The sequence below is a fragment of the Sminthopsis crassicaudata genome, chromosome 5 (genome assembly GCF_048593235.1).
Source record: "Sminthopsis crassicaudata isolate SCR6 chromosome 5, ASM4859323v1, whole genome shotgun sequence".
NCBI lineage: Eukaryota > Metazoa > Chordata > Mammalia > Dasyuromorphia > Dasyuridae > Sminthopsis > Sminthopsis crassicaudata.
The window spans coordinates 30606892-30628808 of NC_133621.1; the positions used below are offsets into that span (position 1 = coordinate 30606892).

General features: G+C 39.5%; 1 protein-coding gene across 1 annotated transcript in view; it reads right to left on the reverse strand.

Moving 5' to 3' along the window:
* Positions 1-365: 365 nt before the first annotated feature.
* KAT2B (lysine acetyltransferase 2B) overlaps positions 366-21917 on the reverse strand; it is a 105648-nt gene continuing 84096 nt past the window's right edge. Inside the window, exons 12-20 of the mRNA XM_074269524.1 lie at positions 20615-20823; positions 19378-19504; positions 13172-13282; positions 11332-11475; positions 8364-8478; positions 6811-6847; positions 6475-6538; positions 6291-6375; positions 366-711 (exon numbers count right to left, since the gene is read on the reverse strand). Coding sequence (XP_074125625.1) covers positions 518-711; positions 6291-6375; positions 6475-6538; positions 6811-6847; positions 8364-8478; positions 11332-11475; positions 13172-13282; positions 19378-19504; positions 20615-20823 — 1086 coding nt within the window. The 3' untranslated portion in view covers positions 366-517. The remainder of the gene's footprint in view (positions 712-6290; positions 6376-6474; positions 6539-6810; positions 6848-8363; positions 8479-11331; positions 11476-13171; positions 13283-19377; positions 19505-20614; positions 20824-21917) is intronic.

Genomic DNA, 21917 nt, shown 5'->3' on the forward strand with positions numbered 1-21917 from the left:
ACAATGAGACCTCAAACATAATGTATTTCACCTTTTTAAAAAAAGGACTTTTAATTACTCTTCCCTTCCTTAATGTTCTCCTGAACAAAATAAAAATAAACTCTGTCACTCCATTAGAAAACAAACTAAAGACATTCATGGTCTGGAAATTTTTCCAAAGCCCCCAAAACTTGGTACTATGTGCAATCTCCTCCCATGTAGGCCTGGAGGAAATCCCTGATTACCTACCACTGAACGTACTCCTAAAATTTACACACCGTAGAAAATGTACATTAATAGTAAAGAGTAAAATCTATTTCATAAAATAAAAATGTTCTGTAACTTCCATTTAAATACACATCTGAAAAGCTATTAAGAGTAGTTTGTTTTTGTTGTTTTTGTTTTTTTTTTTTGAAAAGTGCTAGTTTAAAACATGTATAAGTATCTTCAATACATTGTCCCAGTTCTTTGAAACTGAAATCCATTCATCAGGCCTGATCACAGATTAACTGCTACAAGGGAGAAGGAAAAAAAGTTTTCACTTGTCAATTAATCCAGCTTCCTTAATTTTGGTGAAGAAGAATTTCTCCAGGATATTGGCACATTTGTAGTATTCACTCTCAGGGGGGTTGTACTCTTTGCAATTGGTAAATACCCGCTGTAAGTCTGCCATGAATAATTTCTTAGATACGTAGTACCTATTCTTGAGTCGTTCACTCATGGTTTTCAAATCTGTGTAAGAGAAAAAATATCAACAGTCTTTTGATTCCAATTCACATAAACAGGATCGACAAATAGAATCAATTTGATTAGCTAGATTACATGTTTTGGCACAGAAACACTGAAAGAACCACCTGGAGAATCCCCGAGTATGGGAACTCCTCCATCAATTAAGACTGCAACCCATCCATGACATATACAGGTCCTAGGGAGTTGGCCTGGGATACTGCCAAGTAAGTGATCTGACCAGAGTCACTCAATTACAGGGACAAAAGTGGGGCTTCCAGCTTCCACGTACACAGCCCTGTGCTTTAAAACTGCCTTCAGTCCAATCACACACCCGACTCAGCTTTAATAAGAGTCTCACTTCAAGATCCAGCATGGTGAATGATGAAGCTACAGATGAATCCAAAGAATTCATAGAATTCTACAACAGAAAATACCCTCTGGTAATCAACTAGCCCCAAGAAGATTTTACACACGAAGAAAGTGAGAAATGATTAGATGAAGAATTGTCTAAACCTGCAGAGAACCATGCTTCCACATGGACTTCGCAAAGACACTTCTCCCTTTAGTCAAAAATGACCAGTGTGACTTCTTCTGTTCCTTTCACTAAATTCTTTTGATGCTGTTTAGATCTGGATAAATGATGCAAGTGCAAATACTCTGGTGGCCAATATATTTTTGAACTCTTAAATTCCTTTAATTTCCCATTTATCGGTGAAGAAATAAACAGCAAACCTTAAGATTTATTTTAAAATTGGGGAAAATTAAGGTTAAGAGATTCAAACTTAAGTTGGGATCTTCAAGTGTTCATTTAGCTACACAAAGCTTTGTGCAACTCTAGACTCTAGGGTTAAGGCAACCCCTGATTTGGAAACGGTAGGAGATTACAACTGGAAACCATAGCTGATGGAACTAGCAAGAATGCAGAGCAGCTTCCACAATTTTCCTTCAAAAGATCTACTAATTCCCGTTACAGTCATATTTGCTGCCTTTAACTTGTTTTGAATATAAATCTGGAAACAACTTTTAAGATTATAAATGTGATCATTTCATATGGTAGCAAGGAGAGGGGGAGGATGCACATTCATCTACCATTACCAGGTCCATATGCTTTCAAACTTTAATAATTAATTACTAGGTGCTTATTGCATGTCAGGCACTGTGCGATGAGCTGGAGAAACGAAGTAATAATAAAACCCAATACAGTCCCTGGGCTCAAGGAGCTCGCCTACTAATGGGGTGAATCCACCCAAACATATAAGACACAGAGTGATAGGTCACATAAAAAAGGAAGGCTCTTAGCAGCTTAGAGGACTCAGAAAGGCCTCTGTAGAAAGCTGAAACTAGAAGAAAGTCAGGGAAAAATAGATATAATCAGGCAGCTTTTCAATTAAAAAAAAAAAAGTTCTTCTCCAAAATGGTGAGGGGATTGTATATACTTTAGGGGAGAGAGAAGTGGCATTTGGTTCAGGAGAGCCCTGGAGTTGTCATTTCTCTCTAAAACTGGTTATATGACCATGGCAGTAAATTAAAAAATTAATTAAATAGGGATAACAATACCTAAGTCTAGGTCCCTCACAGGATTATTGTAAGGATAAAATGCAATGTCATTGTCAATTATTTTCATGAGACATCCAAAAGTCTACAAGAAATCAAAAAAAGAAAATTGGAATGCTAGCTGTCACCTCCTTTAGGAAAAGGGAGATTTCCAAACAAGGAAATCCTAGTGTGGAAATTTCCTCCCCTGGTTTAGAATGGCAACTTGTCTGCAAATTAAGGCGACAGACTCTTAGGTTCACAGATAAGGAACTAGAAAAGTATTCCTGAGATTATTTATCCAACGATTTCTTAACCTAGGGACTACAGACACCCATGAACAGATTTCAGGGGATCCACAAAACCTGGATCAGGAAAAAACCTAGATCTTTATTTTCACTAACCTTTACTTGAAATGTAGCATTTCCTTCCTTTTTGAAGATAAGCTACAAACCATTTGCCTAAGAAGTGCGTAAGTTTAGCAGGCTGAAAAAGGCCTCAGGAAAGACAGGAGACTGTTAGTTGACAAAAAGAGACCAAAACAAAAGGGACAACATTTCAGTGGGCCTTTGGAGTTCCCACAAAATGTCTGAATTTATTTCTTGCTGACTTCTCATCGCATTAGCTTCCTGTCTCCATGAGCCCCTCATGACTGTTTCACAAAGTTATTCATGGGATTGATTATAGAGGATCCACTGGGATTGTCTTGGCTAGTGATATCAAATTAACAGATGCAGATCACTGTGGACCTCATATTGATTTAGAAAAACCATATACTAACATTTCATTTTCATTTTATTAAATTTGTTTTGTTATTTTTGTTGTTTTTACTTATTTTATAATTTTCCAATTATATTTTAATCTGATTTAAGTCACCACTTGTGGGTCTCAAAATGGACACTCCTAGTCCAGGTCACCCTTTTCACTTTAAAGATGAGGAAGCTGAAGTTGCTTTAAGTGGCTTGCTTTTTCCAGGTTAGACTGTCCTAATAAAGAGAGGTGATAAAGAGAGGTGCCCAATTAAGCATTCTTTCCACCATCCTGGGGCTCCAAAGCTTTTTGCTCCCGAAGACCTCAAATTCATCTCCACACCTCCACACTATGTAACCCTTTTATTATTTATTGAGAAATCAAGTCATCTGACAGACAAGTGCCTAATCTCTCCCTCCCTAAACATTTATATCTTCTCTCCTCCTTTTCCTTGAGAAAACAAAGGAGTTGTCCTTCTCTACTTTTCAGTCCTTTACACTCTTAAGTACGATAGAAGATGCCCAAGGCTGTTGGTTATGCAGGTCATATCTATTGATATTTACTGTATTGGAAATGAAACCAATTTAACATTATTAGAACCGTGCAGGCCCTCTGAGACTACTGGGAGAGCTGCTGCACTCCAGCCAAGAGGAGAGGAGGAGGAGGAGGAGACTGAAATCAATGAGAACTGATAAAGAGCATTCTGATTCCTGGGGGGCCGCCAGGAAGCAGCAGTCTCTCAGAGTCAGTGGGGGAGAGGGTGTTCAGCAAAATGGGATGCTGCCAAAAAAGGATTCATGGGGACAAGAGATCATTAGAACTCTAGAAATGAGGAGAGTTGTTGGTGAGCCCAGAGGGAGTAGTTTCAGAGAGGGCCAGGGATGAAGCTGAATTTCAGAAATCTGAAGGGTGGGTACTTTGGGAAGCAGCAGAGGCAGAGAATATTCCAGACCCTTAGCCCCAAAATGTGAAGGGGTGGGGGGTAGAGGAAGAAGAGAGAGAGAAAGGACAGAGACAGACAGGAGGAGGGAAAGAGAGAGAGAGAGAGAGACAGAGACAGAGACAGAGACAGAAAGACAGACAGAGACCAAGAGAGAGAGACAGAGTCAGAATTTTTGTGTGTGTGGTTTTGAGGATGGCCTTGAGTGCAGCAGTTCTCAAAACAATCTCAGAGGGCCTGCAAGGTTCTAATAATACTAAGCTGGTTCTATTTCTAATATAGTAATTATCAATAGACATGTTCTATAGACCCAAAAGCTCTTTGCTTCTCTATCATATTTAAAGAGCGTAATGGGTGCAGAAATCAAAAAGTTTGCGAACCAGTGTTGGTCTAATGCTAACTGCTTCTTTACCTCTATCAATCAGTAAGCATTTATTTCCTGTTAAGTGCTAAGGAGACAAAGTCAAAAGTGACATAATCCCTGCCCTAAAGAATCTTACATTCTAAGGGAGGAGGGAGGAAGATGCAAACATGCAGGATATTCTAAATGTCTTTGCTTAGTTTTAAGTTTTAGTAACTTGATAATAAACTATTATACAGCGGTATATACACAAATATATTTGTGTAATTTTGGATAGGAAAGGACTAGTAAATAGGAAACCTGAAAGGACCTTCTGAAAAGGTAGTGATCGAGCTGAGTCTGGGAGTCCTAAAGGAAACCAGGGGGTCCAAGAAGTGGAGGAGAGGAGCTGACCATTCCCATAACTATAATTATTATCTTTATTCAGAAGATTCACAAATTTGTATCTTTAGTCCTGCCCTCTCCCCATGACCACAGACCAGTATTTCCAACCGTATGTTAAATATCTCCGCCTGGAAGTCCCATGGCCTCAACATGCCTAATTAAAAAGCTCATCATCTTCCCACCCCAATTAATAATAATATAATGATGGTGATGATAACTAACATCAGTACAAGTGCTTGCTATGTTCTAGGCCCTGGCTTTACAATGATTATTTCACTTGATCCTCACAACCTTGAGGTATTATTATCTCCACTGTACAAATGGAGAAACTGAAAGAAACATCTGAAGGGAGTTTCTCAGGATCACACAGCTCCTAAGTGTCTATGGCTGGAAAGGAATTCTGGTCTTCCCGACTCCAGGCCCAATATTCGGGCCATAGCAATACCAAGGGACCTCTCTATGTAGTCAGAACCTTCTTTTCTCTCAGGACCTAACTCAGAAATCTCCCAGGGAGAAGCAGTAGCCAAGTCTCTCTTAGTCATTCTTATGATCCTAATTACTTCTCATTATTTTAAAATGTTTGTCGACCTGACTCACCCCCCTACTGGGCTCTAAGAAGCTTAAGGAGAAGGGCTCAGAACAGTAGCAGAACCTCAGATGGCAAGGGACCTCAGAAGCTCAGACAGCTCGAGGTAGACAAGCTGGTCATGGGATGGCGGCCCGGGAGCCGGCCCTCACAGGCCCTCGTCCCACCCCTCCCTCTTAGGAAGAAGGAAACCAAAGTCCAATGCCTTCAACAATGACTGAACAAGCCACGACTGAACAAGCTGTACCCGAAAAGTTTGTGTGCACCCAGCGCAGGCTGGCAGTTAACAAGGTCTGGCTCTGAAAGACAGCTGAGAAAACTCAAGGGAGCCCAGAGACACCGAGGAAAGGCCACGGATGCTTTTTCCCCCTCCGTCCTCTTCTTCCCCAAAGATACTATCACATCAATGTTCCGTATCACTATCATCCCCAAAGTGTGCAGATGAGCCCACCACAAGTGCGCACACACACACACACACACACACACACACACACACACACACTCTGTCTCTCTCTCTCTGTCTGTCTCCATCTCTGTCTCTAGTTCTGTATATCTGTGTGTCTGTCTTTGTCCATCTGTCTGCTCTCTCCGTCTCCTGTTTCTATCTTTTTCTCTGTATGTCTGTCTCTCTTTCTAGATCTGTTTGTCTCTGTCTCTATCTCTTGGTCCATCTGTCTGCTCTCTATCTCTGTCTCTCTCTGTCTCTGTATGTCTATCTGTGTCTGTCTTTCTAGATGTTTGTCTCTTTCTGTGTCTCTGTTTTTCTCTGTGTCTGTCTCTCTTCTCTCTGTATCTGTCTCTTTCTGTTTCTGTCTCTCTCTGTGTCTGATTATCTTTCTAGATCTCTTTCTCTTTTTCTGTGTCTCTCTCTCTGCTCTCTCTGTCTCTATGTGTCTGTCTCTCTGTCCAACTCTCTCTCCTCCCCTCCCACTAGGAATCTCCCACAATGCACTTCAATGCCCCCTCATCCCCCACCTCTCCAGTTAGAGAGCATTAACTCTAAACTTAGAAAATGTTAATGGCATTACCCATAGGGAACCTTATAACTTCATAATATCCGGGAGCTTCCGTTCTCTTCACGGGTTCCATGAAGGGCCAAGCGCTTTGATGGCTCTTTGGTAAAGAAAAAAGTAAGGTATCTAATATAGAAATTCCATACGGGAAAATCATTTCAAAATCTTTCCATGAAGTCAAAGGAGAGAGACAGCTCACCTTCACCTGCTGCAGGATGTTCTTTAATGTGCTGTAAAGCTGATCAGGATCTTTGGGCTCTTTGCTTGAAAGAAAAGAGTAACAAATAAGAGAAAAACAAGGATTAGCCTTTACCCATAATCCACTTCACCCCCTACAGTGTTGGGTCACATTAAAAGGGTACAATTTATTTCATGAAAACTCTGCCCCAGGGGGCTATTGGACCAGACATGTGTGGTCTTTTTGCTCTTTTTTTGTAAGTTAAAAAGAAGTAGGAGCAGGTGCTGAAATGGGAGGGGGAAGAAATGGGGTGAAATTATCTTCTCAGATATCACTTTCTAATCAAATTCGACTTACCCTCTTTCTTTTCCACTTGGTTTCCAGCCTGTCTCTCCTATACATTAATAGAATTAAACACATCATGAGAATTGCTTTTTTTGATCCAACAGGTAATAAAACTAAGCTCTTAGTAACTTATAGTCTTAGTATAGCATTAATCATAATATTGCTACAAAGGGGCTCTTAAGTCTATTCCCAATAAAAAACTGAAATGGATTCTTTTGGGAAGGAAGGAAGGGAAGGAGGAAAGAAAGGAAAGAGGGAGGAAGAAAGGGAAGGAGGAAAGAAAGGGAAGGAGGAAAGAAAGGGAAGGAGGAAAGAAAGGGAAGGAGGAAAGAAAGGAAAGAAGGAGGAAGGAAGGAAGGACAGGCCTTTCTTTTCTAGTTACTTCCTAACACTATGATAGTGAAATAGAATTGTAAGGCAATATATTCGACATTCCCTTTGCCCTTTTTAAAAATTAAATGCCATACTACTACTTTGATTCCTAATCCTGGGCAAAACCAGCAGCTAGAGTGCCCAGAGGTAGCTGTCACTAGCCAATGCCAGCCCCTCTAAAACCACTGAACATGAGGAAACTCAAGTTGTTCAATGGCAAGCAAGGTTCTACTCTGCTTGGCCAAAACCAGACAATCATGTACTGTCCAGAAATAGAGAGGGGAAATGTCTCTTTCCTGGATGGAAGGGTGATGACATTTCAAACACCATCAGGGCAAAACTATTATTCTTAATTCTTATTCTTGTGGTAGATCCTACCGCCTTTGGCAATTTGAATAAAATCTGTAGACTTCTTCTCAAAATATTTGTAAGTGCATAAAATAAAATACACACTAAGGAAACTAATTATACTCAAATACAGTTATCAAAAAAAATTTTTTTCAAGGACCCAAGCTAAGAACCCCTGCAGTATCATATTATCAGCTAATGCTCAGACTTGAGTAGTTTAAGTGGGTCTCTCTTGGCCTCTGTCTAATAAAGGATTTGTTTAGTGTTTTTTTCCTCCTTTTATTTCCTCCCTCCCCATTTTCAGTTAATACTGGAAATAAACACTAGGAAAACCTACATTAAGATGTGTACTTGCCAAGAACACATTGTTGGCCATAAGCTCTTATATAGATTCTATAAAGGAACAGTGAACTTGAAATAAATGAATTTAATTTGCTTCAGTGAGTAAAACCCTCCTTTATCCAGCTCTTAAGCTGAACCCTCAATCACTGCCTTAGATGAGCAGCCATTTATGGAACACAGCGAAGAGAAATCCCACCTGATACCCCGTTTGCTTAAAGGAGGAGGGTCTACAGGGAAGTGAGCTGTTTTGTTTTGTTTTGTTTTGTTTTGTTTTGTTTTTAAGAGACTAAAAATAATCCAAAGCAGGAGGAGGAACTCTAATGGAACTCCTCAAAGCTAGCTTTTTGCTAGCCTCAGACTCAAGGACCAAATCCTGGTATCTGAGTTCCCCAAGGCCTTTATTTGAACAAGAATGTGACCGTCTCGTTCAGTTCATTTTAACGGTTGCCGGGGGTTACTGCCATAACCAAACAACTTGCTCTGGAAGAAAACACTATACATACTAATGCCAGGAATGCTTTCTATTGGAATCTGGCGTACTCCATCTTTAAAACACGAAAGTCCAGGGTAGACCTTTCGAATCTGGGCTTGCTTCCTTTCTATCAACTTCTTAATTATCTGCAGAGGAAGAAAAATACAATTTAGAAGGAAAACGTTCAGAGAAGAGCTCAAGTGAATAATATTGCTTCCCAACTTCTCCCCGCACATAAAAAGAAAGTGAGAGAGAAAAAATGCACACACTTTTTGGTAGACAATAAATGAGAATATTCCATTATTAGCCATTTTACTATAGGCGCACCACTGAGTCCAAATGACTTATCTCTACCGACCAGAAAAGCTCATATTGAGAGAACGCACTGCCCCGGGCTCATTGTCACATTAGCATAAGTCACCTATTGTGTGTGCATTTCTCCAAGGAGACTGGATGAATCCTAGAACATTACCCAGTCAGAACCCCTTTACACTTCAATATGAATGGTGCCATTTGGACTGATGAAGTGGGTTAACAGTCTTCAGAAGGTGATAAACCCTGTAATGGGCAGGCCTTAAGTTTTATTTAAATCTTCTCAGTCAAAGCCCCAGGATGCCAGTTTGAAGACAAGGAGCACCTGCTCAATGAGCACCGCACCCCTAACCCAGTAAGAGGTAAGACAAAGGGGGACCGCCCAATGATCCAGCGTTCCCAATGTACTGAGGTGACTTCTTTTAGCTCTTCCTGAAGAAAAGAGTTTGTACTAAAACTGTTTAGCCTGTAAGGTGCCCTTCAAATTCCCAGCCAATTTTCATCTTGGAGTCAAACTATGATATAATTAAGTAAAGGGGCAGTCCTTGAAAACCATCACCAAGTTTCTCTCTAGAAATGTGATTTTATCTATGCAAACAAAGAATAATGCGAGAAGTAGGGAAATATTTTTCAAGCAATAATATCAGATGCAGAGGTATCTTCGATATTTAAAATAAAAGAATTTCACAAAATGATGATGAGGAATACCTCATCACAACAAAACCCAGTGAATGAAAACCAACACCTCTCCCAACCTTCTACACACATCCCGTGAGCCAACCAAACTGGCCTCGTCTGCCCTGCAATCCCTATAGCCCCTTGGTATGCCCCCCGCCTTATTGCCATCTCTCAGATCCCCTTTATTTCTCCAAGAACAGCTCAGGCACCATCTTGACACACAAACTTTCATGATCCCCAATTCTTAGTGCCTTCCCTCCAGACTACCTTGTAGTTTTCTTTGTGTATAGCAAGCTTTTACTAATGTTTATCACTGTATTTGCTAACTTTATAATTATTATTACATATAAACGTTTTGTATACATTTATTTATTTTCTCCATTGTGAGTGGGGATTGAGACACTATTTGTAACTGTCATCTGCCCTTTTATACAGCACCTTAAGCTTTGCAAAGCACTTAACACGATTTGAGCCTCACAACCACCTTGTGAGATAGATTATATTATCAGGAAACAGTACAGTATAGGGAGAGAGCCTAATCTCAGGAGTCAGATGTAAATTCAAATCCTACTGGCCATCCTGAGCCAATCCCTTAACCTCCTGGGCTTCAGGTCCCTCAGCTGCAAAATGGAGGTGATAATGGCAGTCGTATCCACTTAAATAAGGCTAAATGGGATTACATCAATTCCCTGGCAAACCTTAGTGTGAATGTCAACTATTATTCTTTAAGGAATATAAGGGAGAGACTCATAAACCAGGAACAATACCTGTGGTTATGGAGAGAATGATCTTCAATGGGAATGTCATTTTATGTCCTTTTGGTCAGAGATTATTGCTTTTAAAAGTGTTCTCAAGTCATCTCCCACATATAAAACCAAGTAAACAAGTGGGAAACTTCTGTTCTTCTCATTTGTGATTTCTTGTGACTGTCTAGAGCAAGGTTTTTTAAGGTGTGTGTGTTCTAGAGAATTTCCATAGTGGGCAGTCTGGCCTGGTGGAAACCGCGTTGGATGAAGGCAGAGGATACAGGTCTGCCTCCCAGCCCTGCTCCTTACTACCTTCCACATTGCAGATTTCTCTTCCAGGAAATGAAGGGAATGGACCAAGTGACCTCTCAGATCCCTGTCAGCATCAACGTGCAGCCCATGCCACAAGTGACTTTTTTGCAGACTGTCTGCTGGAATTACAAGGCTGCCATGTGATGGGATGTGCATTTTCCAGACTGGGGCCTAAAAGTGAGTCCATCCAATGGTCCAGCTCCCACCCAGCCCCCCCCACCCCCAAGTGCCAATGCTTTTTAAGTCCTTGTTTCTAAAAAAACCCAGACTTGAATACAGGCCCATGTGCTACAAGTCAAGAGAAGAAGCATATAAATGTGAGGTGCCTCTTGGCAGGAAAATTGCAGTCTGCTGCCTTTCATTAACTCTTCAGTCTGATATGTCTGACCACATGGGAGTAAAAGTTTGAGGAGATTGTTTCCCCCTTTATTTCATATCCTTGGGAATAAACTAAGCCCTGAGAAAAGATGGGACTTAGTTTTGTTTTAACTATAGAAACCAAGAAACACACCTGGTTTTGACAGATTTATTTAAGATATTGGTGTTAATAGAGAAATTAGAAAATTGACTCAATCTTATGTCCCTCTGCTAAGGTAATCTATGACAAAATGTGTTGTCTGCTCCCCATCACCTAAAATACTTGATCCTAACTTCTTAATTCAGCATTCAAGACCTCATGCAAATTAGCCCTAACTTTCCCAATCCAGTCACTATTTCCCACCATTAGGTAACTTGGACTATCCCACCTCCATGCCTTTGCTCATACTGTGTTCTCTACCAGAAATGCCCTCCTCTACATCTCGATGAACCTTCCCTAGCCTCCCTGGCAATTCCTCCTCTGGACTTCCGGAGCCTTTATTATTTTATTTTTCCTTGTGAGACTGAAGATTACCCTGAGATGCTTTCTGACTTCATTCCTCTAACTAACCTAAATTATTTAAAGGCTCTTACCTCTTTCTGCTTTTTGATGATGACAGAAAATTCTGTGTATGGGATCCTGGGGTTTAATTCACAGCCCATCAGTGTGGCTCCTTCATAGTCCTTGATGTAGCCAACGTATTTGGTTTTGGGTACTTTGATATCTTTGGAGAAACCCTAGAAACACATGAGATTCAAACACACCTTTGTCAGACTCCTCACATAATGCTTAAAGAAGCATACACATACTGGTTTATTATTTAACTCCATAAACATAGGGAGTGTCTCTGTCTCTCTCTCTCTCTCTCTGTCTCTCTCTCACACACACACACACATGTATGTCTTTAACCCTTGGTTGTAATTTAATCCTAGATATCACTAGAGATATAAATTATTTAAATTTATATAGCACAGATCTATGTGGGGTTTTTTAAGGCAGAAACCAAAATAAGTATAATTTCAGAAAAAAAAAAAAAAAGACTACTAAATATTTCAGGATTATATCTTAAATATGCTTAGCTATTATCATCTCCTCTCTCACAAAAAAAATTAATATTTAAAACTATAGCAAATAGCATTTTAACTGTCAAAAATTAGGAATAAGATGATTAATAGTCTATTAGTAAAACATAGTTTAATTAAGGAATAATACACAAAATAATTCATAGAAAGGAAGAGGCCATGACAGAAAAGGAAGGAAAGCCCAGAAGGAAAAAGAGAAGAAAGAAATTAAAAATCCAGAACTAAAGTTGAAATTATTGAAAGAAATGTCATCAAAAAACACAGGTCTGAGCATCTTTTATTTTTGAGATTTCTAAGGTGAGAAAGAGAAACAATAGCGACTTTATTGCCCAGCTTTCTAAGGGCCAATTTTTCTTGAATGTGGTTACAATCTGACCCAGAGTCTATGTAAGTGCTGGGACCAGACCAGCTGAGACAGATCAGGGTCCTCCCACATGCCCTACTTGCACTGACCTCCTTTGTATTCATCAGAGGTTGCAGGATCCTTGCTCAAAGATCTATGGGATCTCAGAGACCGTCCACTCCTACCCTTTTTACTTTTTTCTTTTATAGTCAAGGAAATGGAGGCAGCTTTTTCAGCTCAAAGACAATAACTCAAACTGTGGAACAATTACCACTGGCTTCCTGATTTTTGTTTTATACAAGAATTTAATAAAGTGTAGTTCCCACCCAACCCCCTTTCCAAATGCCTCTACTATGACCATTCTCCAAAAGGGAGAACAAAGTAAGGCTGTATAGAATATCACACCACGTCCCTTCCCTTTTGGATGGAGATGTGTTCCCAAAAGTTGGCTAAAAAACTATTGGGAGTAATCTAATTTTGGACAAAGGTTTCAATTTTAAAAATCAACCCCCACTCTCACCCCATCTCCTGCACACAGCGTAAGGTAGTAAAGAAGTGGGTGGAGAACTTTTGGCAAAAAAGAAATTCCAATTTCATGTGTTACAGCCGTGGGCAGATTTCCCAAGCACTCGCCAAGCTCCAGGAACAATCCGATCCACTATCTCTGGATCAAGTCCTCCATCAGACCCAAAGCATTTGTCCCTAGGACTCTCTGAGTTGACCGGACCAGGACTCCATTGCCTTTCTGCTTCTGTCTGGCTACTTTTAATATCTAACCAGGGCAGACAGTAATCGTGTACATCGTTATATAACACCATTTAACGCAACATAGGCTCCAATCTGAAAATGATTGAATTCACAGCTTCAGGTCTGAATTGCTTCCCCACTTCACCAATTTGATAAAAACAAGTTGACTTCAAAATGAATGATGGCTGTCAGTATGTTGATGAAATGAATGAGGTGCTGGGGTTCTACTAGAGATGGCAGGGCAGGTGGGAGAGAACTTACTTGTTTCTTGAAGTATCCAATTGCATATTCGTCAGCATACGTAAGAAAGTTCAGGATGCTATGTTTTATATGGTATTCTTTCAGGTGATTCATGAGGTGAGTTCCATAGCCCTGTATGGAAGTTGGTATAAGAAAAATTTATGTATGGGTGAAGAAAATCTTATGAGATGAAAAATGCCAAGAAAGATGTTAGAGATCAGTGAGGGGAGTGGTGGGAAGTTGTACTTTATTCTTTTGATTTCACATATTCTTTATCTCAGACAATTATCATAATCTGGACTTTTTCTGAAGGGGATTAATCATAAAACCCTCTCGTGTTCTTCAGGGATGATATATATCAGCAAAGCCTCAAATAACCTTGGGCCAAGTTGCTACCTGAGAATATATACTGGAGGACAAACTCTCACAGCAGATCCTGCTAAAATCCCAAAGATTTTCTGATGAATATATATATATATATATATATATATATATATATATATATATTTCTCAATTATTTGGGCAGAAAGTTTGGATGTATATTACTAACAACTCTTTTCTCACAAAAAGAATTTGAGAACCTTAGATAAAACCCAAACTACTCTTCGTTAACACCAATAAAACTGCAAAGAATCAAATCTACCAAAAGAGATGTTCGCTATATATTCCACAAGCTTACTAACGAACAGAATAAATCTTTCTCTAGGTAGGATGGTGTTTAACTAGCCAGACCTCCCTGAACGGTTCGGACAGCAAAATCCCCATTACACAAATCACACTGTAAAATATCCCAAGGGAGGGAACATTGAACATAGCATTAAAGTGGGGGGGGGGGGGGGAGATTTATTTTTATTTTAAATGATACAGTATCTTCCAAGGAAAGGTCTCTAACAATCTCAGGTTCCACCAAAAAAAAAAAAAAAAAAAAAGCAAAAAGTATACCTTAATTTCTCTAAAGAGATGAAAAGATAGCCAGAGGAATGAATCCACTTAACCTAGCGATGGAAGGGGAACTCTTTATAATCTTTTTAAGTTAGAGAAACTAAGACACTGAGATGACTAATGAAACACTGATCTAGGGGCAGCTAGGTGGCACAGTGGATAGAGCACCAGCCCTGAATTCAGGAGGACCCGAGTTCGGATCTGATCTCAGACACTTAACACTTCCTAGCTGTGTGACCCTGGGCTAGTCACTTAACCCCAGCCTAAAAAAAAAAGAAAAGAAACACTGATCTAGAGAACAGGAAGCTGTCCAGTAGTCTATCCTCTATGCTGTTCATTTGTTTTTCAAGTGTAAATGACTCTTTGTGACCTCATTTGAAGTTTTCTTGGCAAAGAATAGTGTCTTTGAAGTTTGCCATTTCCTTCTCCAACACATTTGACAGATGAGGAAACTGAGGCAAATAAGGTTACGTGATTGTCCAGGGTCACCCAGCTAAGAGGTGTCTAAGGTCATATTTGAATTCAGGAAAATGAGACTTCCTGACTTCAGGTCTGGTGCTGTAACCACTGTGCAGAGAGCTGCCCACATCCTCTATTGCTATATAGCTTCTAACTTGATCCATGTAGGAAAAGAAATGATCCTAAAACATATATAGGACAATAAATATGATACAAAGAAGCTGTAAATTAGTGGGCAAAACTTTTTCCTAAAGACCTAGGAGATAAAGGCAGAGCTTCACTTTATATTGTGTATCCCAAGGAATCCAGGCAAGCTCAAATTAATTATGACCCATTTCAACGCAGAGCACACTGGGAACTCCTCTTATGGCTTCCATTTTTATCTTATAGTCCAACAAGAAAACCCAAGGGGAGCCCGAGGAGGACCAGACATTTGTATAACACATTTCTCTTCCACATTCAGACAGCTGATCTTTGTTGGTCACTCTCTCACCTCTGAGGACATTTCCATAGAACCAACCCCACTTACTCCCATCCAGCATGAGCTAAAGATGTGCTGGGCAATGTACATCACAAATCTCAAATTTCATGCAATCTTGTATTTGATAAGGACAAGACAGCTATCAAGGTGAGTTTATGATACACATCACAATTCATTATCAAGAGAGGAGGTTAAAGTACTACATATTCTTCAGATCTGGTAGTGAGGGCATATCAACAACCTATGGCTTCACCAGCATGCTCACGTCATCCACTAATACAGATTGCAACTCCTCCAAACCTTAGAAAAGTCTCTCCATGGGCTGTTATAATCTTAAAAAAAAAAAAAGAAAATCCATCCCTTGGTAGACAGCCTTCTGATGACCAGCCTCTCTAAATTAAGCTAGACTGCTCTTTGAATGATATTGTCTATCAATGGTTAATAATAGTAGCCATAGACACCTACTTGGTGGTTGGAAGGTTTTCTCATTTGAACCTCAGAATAACCAGCTGAGATCTGCAGGTATTATAATCCTCACTTTACAAAAATTGGGTCCCATAGAGGTTGGATGATTTGCCCATGATCACAAAGGTAGCAAGGATCAAAGGAAAGATTCCAGGAGGAGTATACCTGTCTCCAAGGCCAAAATTCTAGCCACTCTACCACTCAAACTACCCACATTTTCAATTAGATTTTACTCATGTTTAGAGAAGCATCTTATTCCACTTGAATACATGTACTTTGCTTAAGTTCAATCTGTGTTTGTGCATCAATACTGTAGAATCTTATGTCATCTCTATTCCTACAGATAACTGGATTTTCCCATGGAAGAATTCACCTATTTCTGTAATAAGAAAATGGGAGGTAGCGTGTACTTGAAATCCAGCCTGCTTGATTAGGTCCCAATTGTAAAAAAAAAACAATTAGAAAGCCAATCCACCCCATGGATCATGAAAATTTTAGAAACAAAAATTTCCTGTCAGTCATTGATGAAAAGTAATTTTTCCTTGATTCAACTGAAGACTCTATGTATTCATGGCTAATTTATTTTTCTTTCTCTGAATGTATATACTATTACATGATTTTCCAACAAAGTATTCGTCTGAAAAAAATAAGCAATACTTATTTATTTATAACTATATATTTATTATGTATAAATATATATTTTATATATGTATTTATATATTTAATAATATATTTATTATATTTAATAATGTGTATTTATTATAAGCAATATATATATAAATATAAAATATATATAAGCAATTGCAATACTGGGGTCATCCAAGTGATAAAGAGATCCCAAATCTCTCTTGACCACATAAATTTCTCTCTGCTTCCCGTAAACTAAGTCCACCACAATCTGATTCTTTCAAAATAGTTAATGGGGTTCAGTTATGAACAGGAAAAAAATTTAAGTACCTAAAATTTTCTTCTCTAAAAGGCAAGAACATTTTCCTATTCTCTCATTCCTTCTACTTTTCATGAAGACTAACATCTTGAGACAAAGCAAAATACTGCAGTGGTCTGGCTAATATCCCATTATCCCAGTGGCAAAAATTATAATTTATAAAAGAATTTCTCGACTTAAAGCACTAACTAAAAACACAGCAACAGCACCATCTAAAGACAAACTGTCAGATCTCCTTGAAAAGCAATTAATGAGTACAGCAAGCAGTGGAAGTGATCACTGCAAACAGAATACCTGCAAAATAGGGAGCTTGCAGGGAGGGGGCAAGGGGAGAGGAGGGAGGAAAGAAGATATCTATACATATACATCTATATGTGTTTTGTAGATATAGATATGTTTGATCATCAAAAATTCATTTAAAATCAAAATCGACAACAATAATAAAAGAAAAATGATTAAGTGATTTTTCCATCCTTTGATAATCTGTGTGTTCAAACAAAGTCTACTGTCCCATTTTACCTGGAGAAAGAAGATTTTCTGATTCTTTATTATCTCCAGTGCAAGTCATTTATAGATGCCAAGAAGAAGTATCAAGTGCTTGCTCACTACCATAAATGGATAGAGCAATTGTGTGATTTTTGTTGTTCTTTTCAAATAATGGTTGGGGTTTTGGGGTGATGTAAAAAATCAAATTACAAATTTAGAGTAGGAAGGACTTAAGACTCTTGATTTTAAAGTTCTCATTTCATATGATCAAAATAGGGAAGTGTTCACGGAAACTTGTTTGTTCGGTTGATAAATAGTTTTTTTCTCTGCTGCCCACTACTATCTATCCCCTGCCACTGGAAACCAAAAAGCTAAACTTAACTCTCACTACAAATCATAGAGTCAAACAAAACAGGTTACTGTGTTGGCTTGACCCAAAAATGTGTGCATCTCTCTGAATTTTCCATCAGGAGGAGGGTAGTATTTTTACAGTGTTCTTGTCTGCTCACTCTACTAGGCTTATACCTTCCAGGTTTCTCTGAGACCCCACTGGGTCGAGCCTCATGGCACAAGAGGCCTCTATTAACATTTCCATTTTATCAGTCGTTCAGCCATTCATCACCTAGTAGGCAACTTTTTAATTTCCAAATTTAAGTGACCTTTTCCAGGGCTCACACAGGTTCTTCTGAAATGAAATTCAGGGCTATTTTATTACAAAAGTTCTAATGTTGAAGGATCATAGACTGCAGGGTTTGAGGCCAGAAGGATGCTCACAGGACCAAGTCCAAGCTTCACAAAGCTTAACTTTTAATAATTCCCAAATCACTCTATTTTGCAATTGTTTCCCCCCAAGAAATATAAGTTCTTTACATCAGAATCACATGGCAGGCTCAGCCTTTAAAAGATCTCAGAGGGCAGTTCAAGGACATGGTTCCTGATGTGTGGAAAAGGACTTTGTAACCCCCAGGGCAATGTTCCTAGAACCTATGTTTTGCCAGACAAAGGAGAGGTCCTGGAGAGCATAACTTTGGAATTTGAGGGAATTAACCCTAAGTTTGAGAGTTCTTGGAATTGAGGTTTTGGTCCACCTGGTCCACAACACATTTGGAGGAGGAGAAAGAAGTTGGCCCTACAATGAAAGCTATGGGAGACGTAGAGATTTGGACTAGAGTTACACGCCTTATCGCTCCCATGAGCAGGTCAATAGAGGTCCAGTTAATGGGGTTAATGGGATTCACTTATACAAATGACCTAGACCTTGCAGGGAAAGCCTACAGCATCTACCTGAAAGATTTATGGTTCTGAATTTGTTTATGGGCTCTGGTGAAACGTAGACATTTTAAGCATTTCCTAATACTCAGTTGTTTGAAAGTAAGAATTCTATCAGTCTTTGTATTTTTATTCTCAGTGGTTAGCACAACTCCTGGCACACAAAAGGAGCTTGATAGATTTTTGCTAAAATATGCACTTATAATAAAATTTTCTTTGTATCTCTAGTTGATATTTTTCCTAGGGCTCTCTCCTCATGAACAATAAATCTCCTCCTACCTTCAATGAGAATTTATTATTTACCATTATGTTCCTCATCTTCGTTATTAATAATTATTTTTATTATAACTAACATTTGCAGAGTTTGTGAAGATTTGCAAAACATTTTGCATACCTTAATTCATTTGATCCCCATAACAACTTTAGGGGTAAGTGCTATTCTTATCTTCATTTTACAGAGAAGTAAATTGAGTCTCACACAAGTTATGATCTGTCTAGGCTCACCAAGGTAAAAAGAGTCAGAGGGAATTGAATTCAGGTCTTTCTCATTCCACCCTCTATTCCTCCAGCTTGATCCCCTCTACCACACTGCCCTCTCCTGATTAGAACACCAACTCAAAACAGGGTTAAGAAAAAGGAAATCTCTAAAAGAAAGTTTAACGGGAAGTCTAAAGACACTCACATATATACAAGGAGATTTGGTAAGGAAGTCAGCATCCAAAAAAGCAAAAAAAAAAAAAAAAAGGCAAGGTGCACCAAGACAAGGAAGTCATTCTAGACGTGCTCTGGTTTGGGATCATTAACTTCTCCCTTTTCTGAGAGGTGGATGGGCCCATTTGCTAATTGCTGAAATGTATTCACAGTAACAAAAACAACAGTTCACAATGGAAAAGGGCATTTTAGTTGCAGTTCCAAAACATGATAGGAAGCTTCTAGATGCCCAATAGCATGATGAATTTTCTTTCTCCAGCCATAAAACGTCGAACCACAGTAACTTCTTATATGAGAAATAAGACAGCAGCAGCAACACGTGATTTCTTTCGAGGACTCCCAACTCTATTTGTGTCCTCTGTTGAGCAAGACCAAGACGTTCCCAACAGACCAGGATTTTTACCTCTCTCCCCTCCCCGCACAGTATTGTTGTGTTGGTTCTAAGCAAGCCTTTTGGGAGGCCCTTACCTTGACTTGCTCATTGGAAGTTACGGCACAGAAGACAATCTCTGTGAATCCTTGTGATGGGAACATTCGGAAACAGATCCCACCGATCACACGGCCATCTTTAATCAGAGCGAGGGTCTTGTGCTTACTGAAAGAATCAGATTGGGTGCAAATTTTAATTATATTGCAAAGGAGCATATAGTTGAGTTGCTTATTATTAGCCAAGGAGAAACAGGCGAGATATTCTGGATATCTAGATTTTTGAGGTTACATTGGAACTTACATTCCCAAGTTCCTCTCTATTCAGATCTCATTTTGATCTGGACTCTTATGGTCATCACAGCAACATGCTGACTCTGGGTTCTCAAAGACAAGGCCAATAGAAAGCTGGCACTAATGTATCTCACAAGGCTTTGAGTTTGGGCTGTGGGTTGGAAACCCAAGGAAAGGCCACACTAAATTCAGAGTGATTCTTTTCTTAGCTGGGACTCTGAGGGACTTTGAGGTCCATTTCATCTCTGAGAGTCTCTGAAGACCCAAGGGACTAGTGAGAGTAAGCATTGGATTTCTGCTATTTCCATTATCAGTAATGAGCAATTTGTTTAATGTTGAGCATCTGCACACGTTTAAAAACAAAACTCACATGATCAGCTACACATTTAAGGTACAGAAGAAATCTGAGGATAGAGCTCAGAAAGAGCACCATCTCCTTGCCCAGTAAGGACTAAGATGGACAACTTGGAAAATGTCAGTTTCATTCCTGAGACTAAATTTCAAAATAAAACAAACTTCTCATTATTGATACTAAAATATCTGAAGTCCTAGGATCACTCTCACTTGTCTCTTCACAGAATCCCGAACTGCAAGGGATCTCAAAGGCCATGTCATCTAGCGCTTAATCTATTTTGGGTGTTACAAATCCCTCTGGCATCCTGGGGAAGTTTGTGGAATCCTTACCCAAATATTTTGAAATGTACAAAATGCATTGGATCACAGGGGAGATTCAGTGGCCAATTTTTTTTTTAACTTAGCAAATTCTTTGTTAATAAACTCTGATTTTCCAATCCATACCCAAAGAGGCCCTCTACAATCACAGAGACAATCTTTTGCTTGAAATCATTTAATGAGAAGGAATCCCATCAGCATCCTCCATTAGTCCATGCATGCTTGAATCATTAAGAAGTTATTACTTTCATCAAGTCTAAATCCAATCCACTTCTCTGAGAATATTAAGATGGGCACATACACACACACTTACGGGTCAAAGACAAGGCGTGTGATATACTCTTTGGGCATTCTAGGGAGCTGATGAGAGAAGACATTCTGTAAGCCAACCAGCCACATCATGATCTTTTTGTTAGGCTTCTGATTCAGAGAGTTGCCAACCACATGGAATTCTATCACGCCCCGGCGTTCTTCCAGCCTGGCGGCTTCATCCCGGGCTGAATGTGCTGATAGAAAGTTGGTCTGGGATAAAGGACAGGAAGGAGAGGGAAAGGGAAATGAAAAAAGAAAACAGAAAAAAAATCTGTAAAATTACAAGCCTGCCTGGGAAGACACAAGACAGCTTTTTCTGCTCTAGACCAATGACTATTCATTTTCTCTTCAGATCCCTGGAGATCCAAACCAATGGTACAAATGGCAGCTAGGAAAGACCCCACAGAGCAGAGTCTTTCACATGAATTCCCGAAACAAATGAGAGAACCAGCCTTGATGCAATGGTCCTTGCTGGTGGTGTTGTGACATGTCTAATTCTTTGTTTTTTTACTGAGGCAATTGGGGTTAAGTGACTTGCCCAGGGTCACACAGCAAGGAAGTGTTAAAGTACCTGAGACCAGATTTGAACTCAGGTCCTCCTGACTCCAGGGCCAGTGCTCTATCTAGCTGCCCTGATGTCCAACTCTTTGTGACCCACTTGGGGTACTCTTGGAAAAAGATAATAGTTTATATTTCCTTCTCTAGCTCATTCTACTGAGTTTGACCCTCTATTCACTGCCCTGGGTGGCCAGCCCAGGTCAGAAGAGCTGAATCCAAGTCCAAGCACTTATTATCTTTTGTGACTGTAGATAAGTCACTTAACCCTGTTTGCTTCTGTTTTTTCACCTGTAAAATGAGCTGGAGAAGGAAATGGTAAACCATTCCAGCGTCTCTGCCAAAAAAACCCCAGATAGGGTTATGAAGAGTCAGACATGACTAGCTGACAATGCCCTGGAGTAAGTATCCAATATCATCTTATGCTTACCGATAAAATCACAGACAGAATCAAAAGCAAATCTTGTGGTCAATCAGTGACCTTTTCATTTTGCCAAGCAGCACCTCCAGGAATACAACAGCCCTCCTCTTCCTCATCTAAGTACCACAATGTATTCAGCAGGAGAGCTGACTCAGAGCCTAAGACCTCTGACTCTCAGCCAGCATTTCATCTCAAAGACACAAGGTTCACTGCTTTGGTACAAAACACCCTCAATGGCTCCCTATTACCCAAGCTTACCTGCTTTGGTACTGAAACACCCTCAATAGCTCCCTATTACCCAAGCTTACTCACTTTGGTAACAAAACAC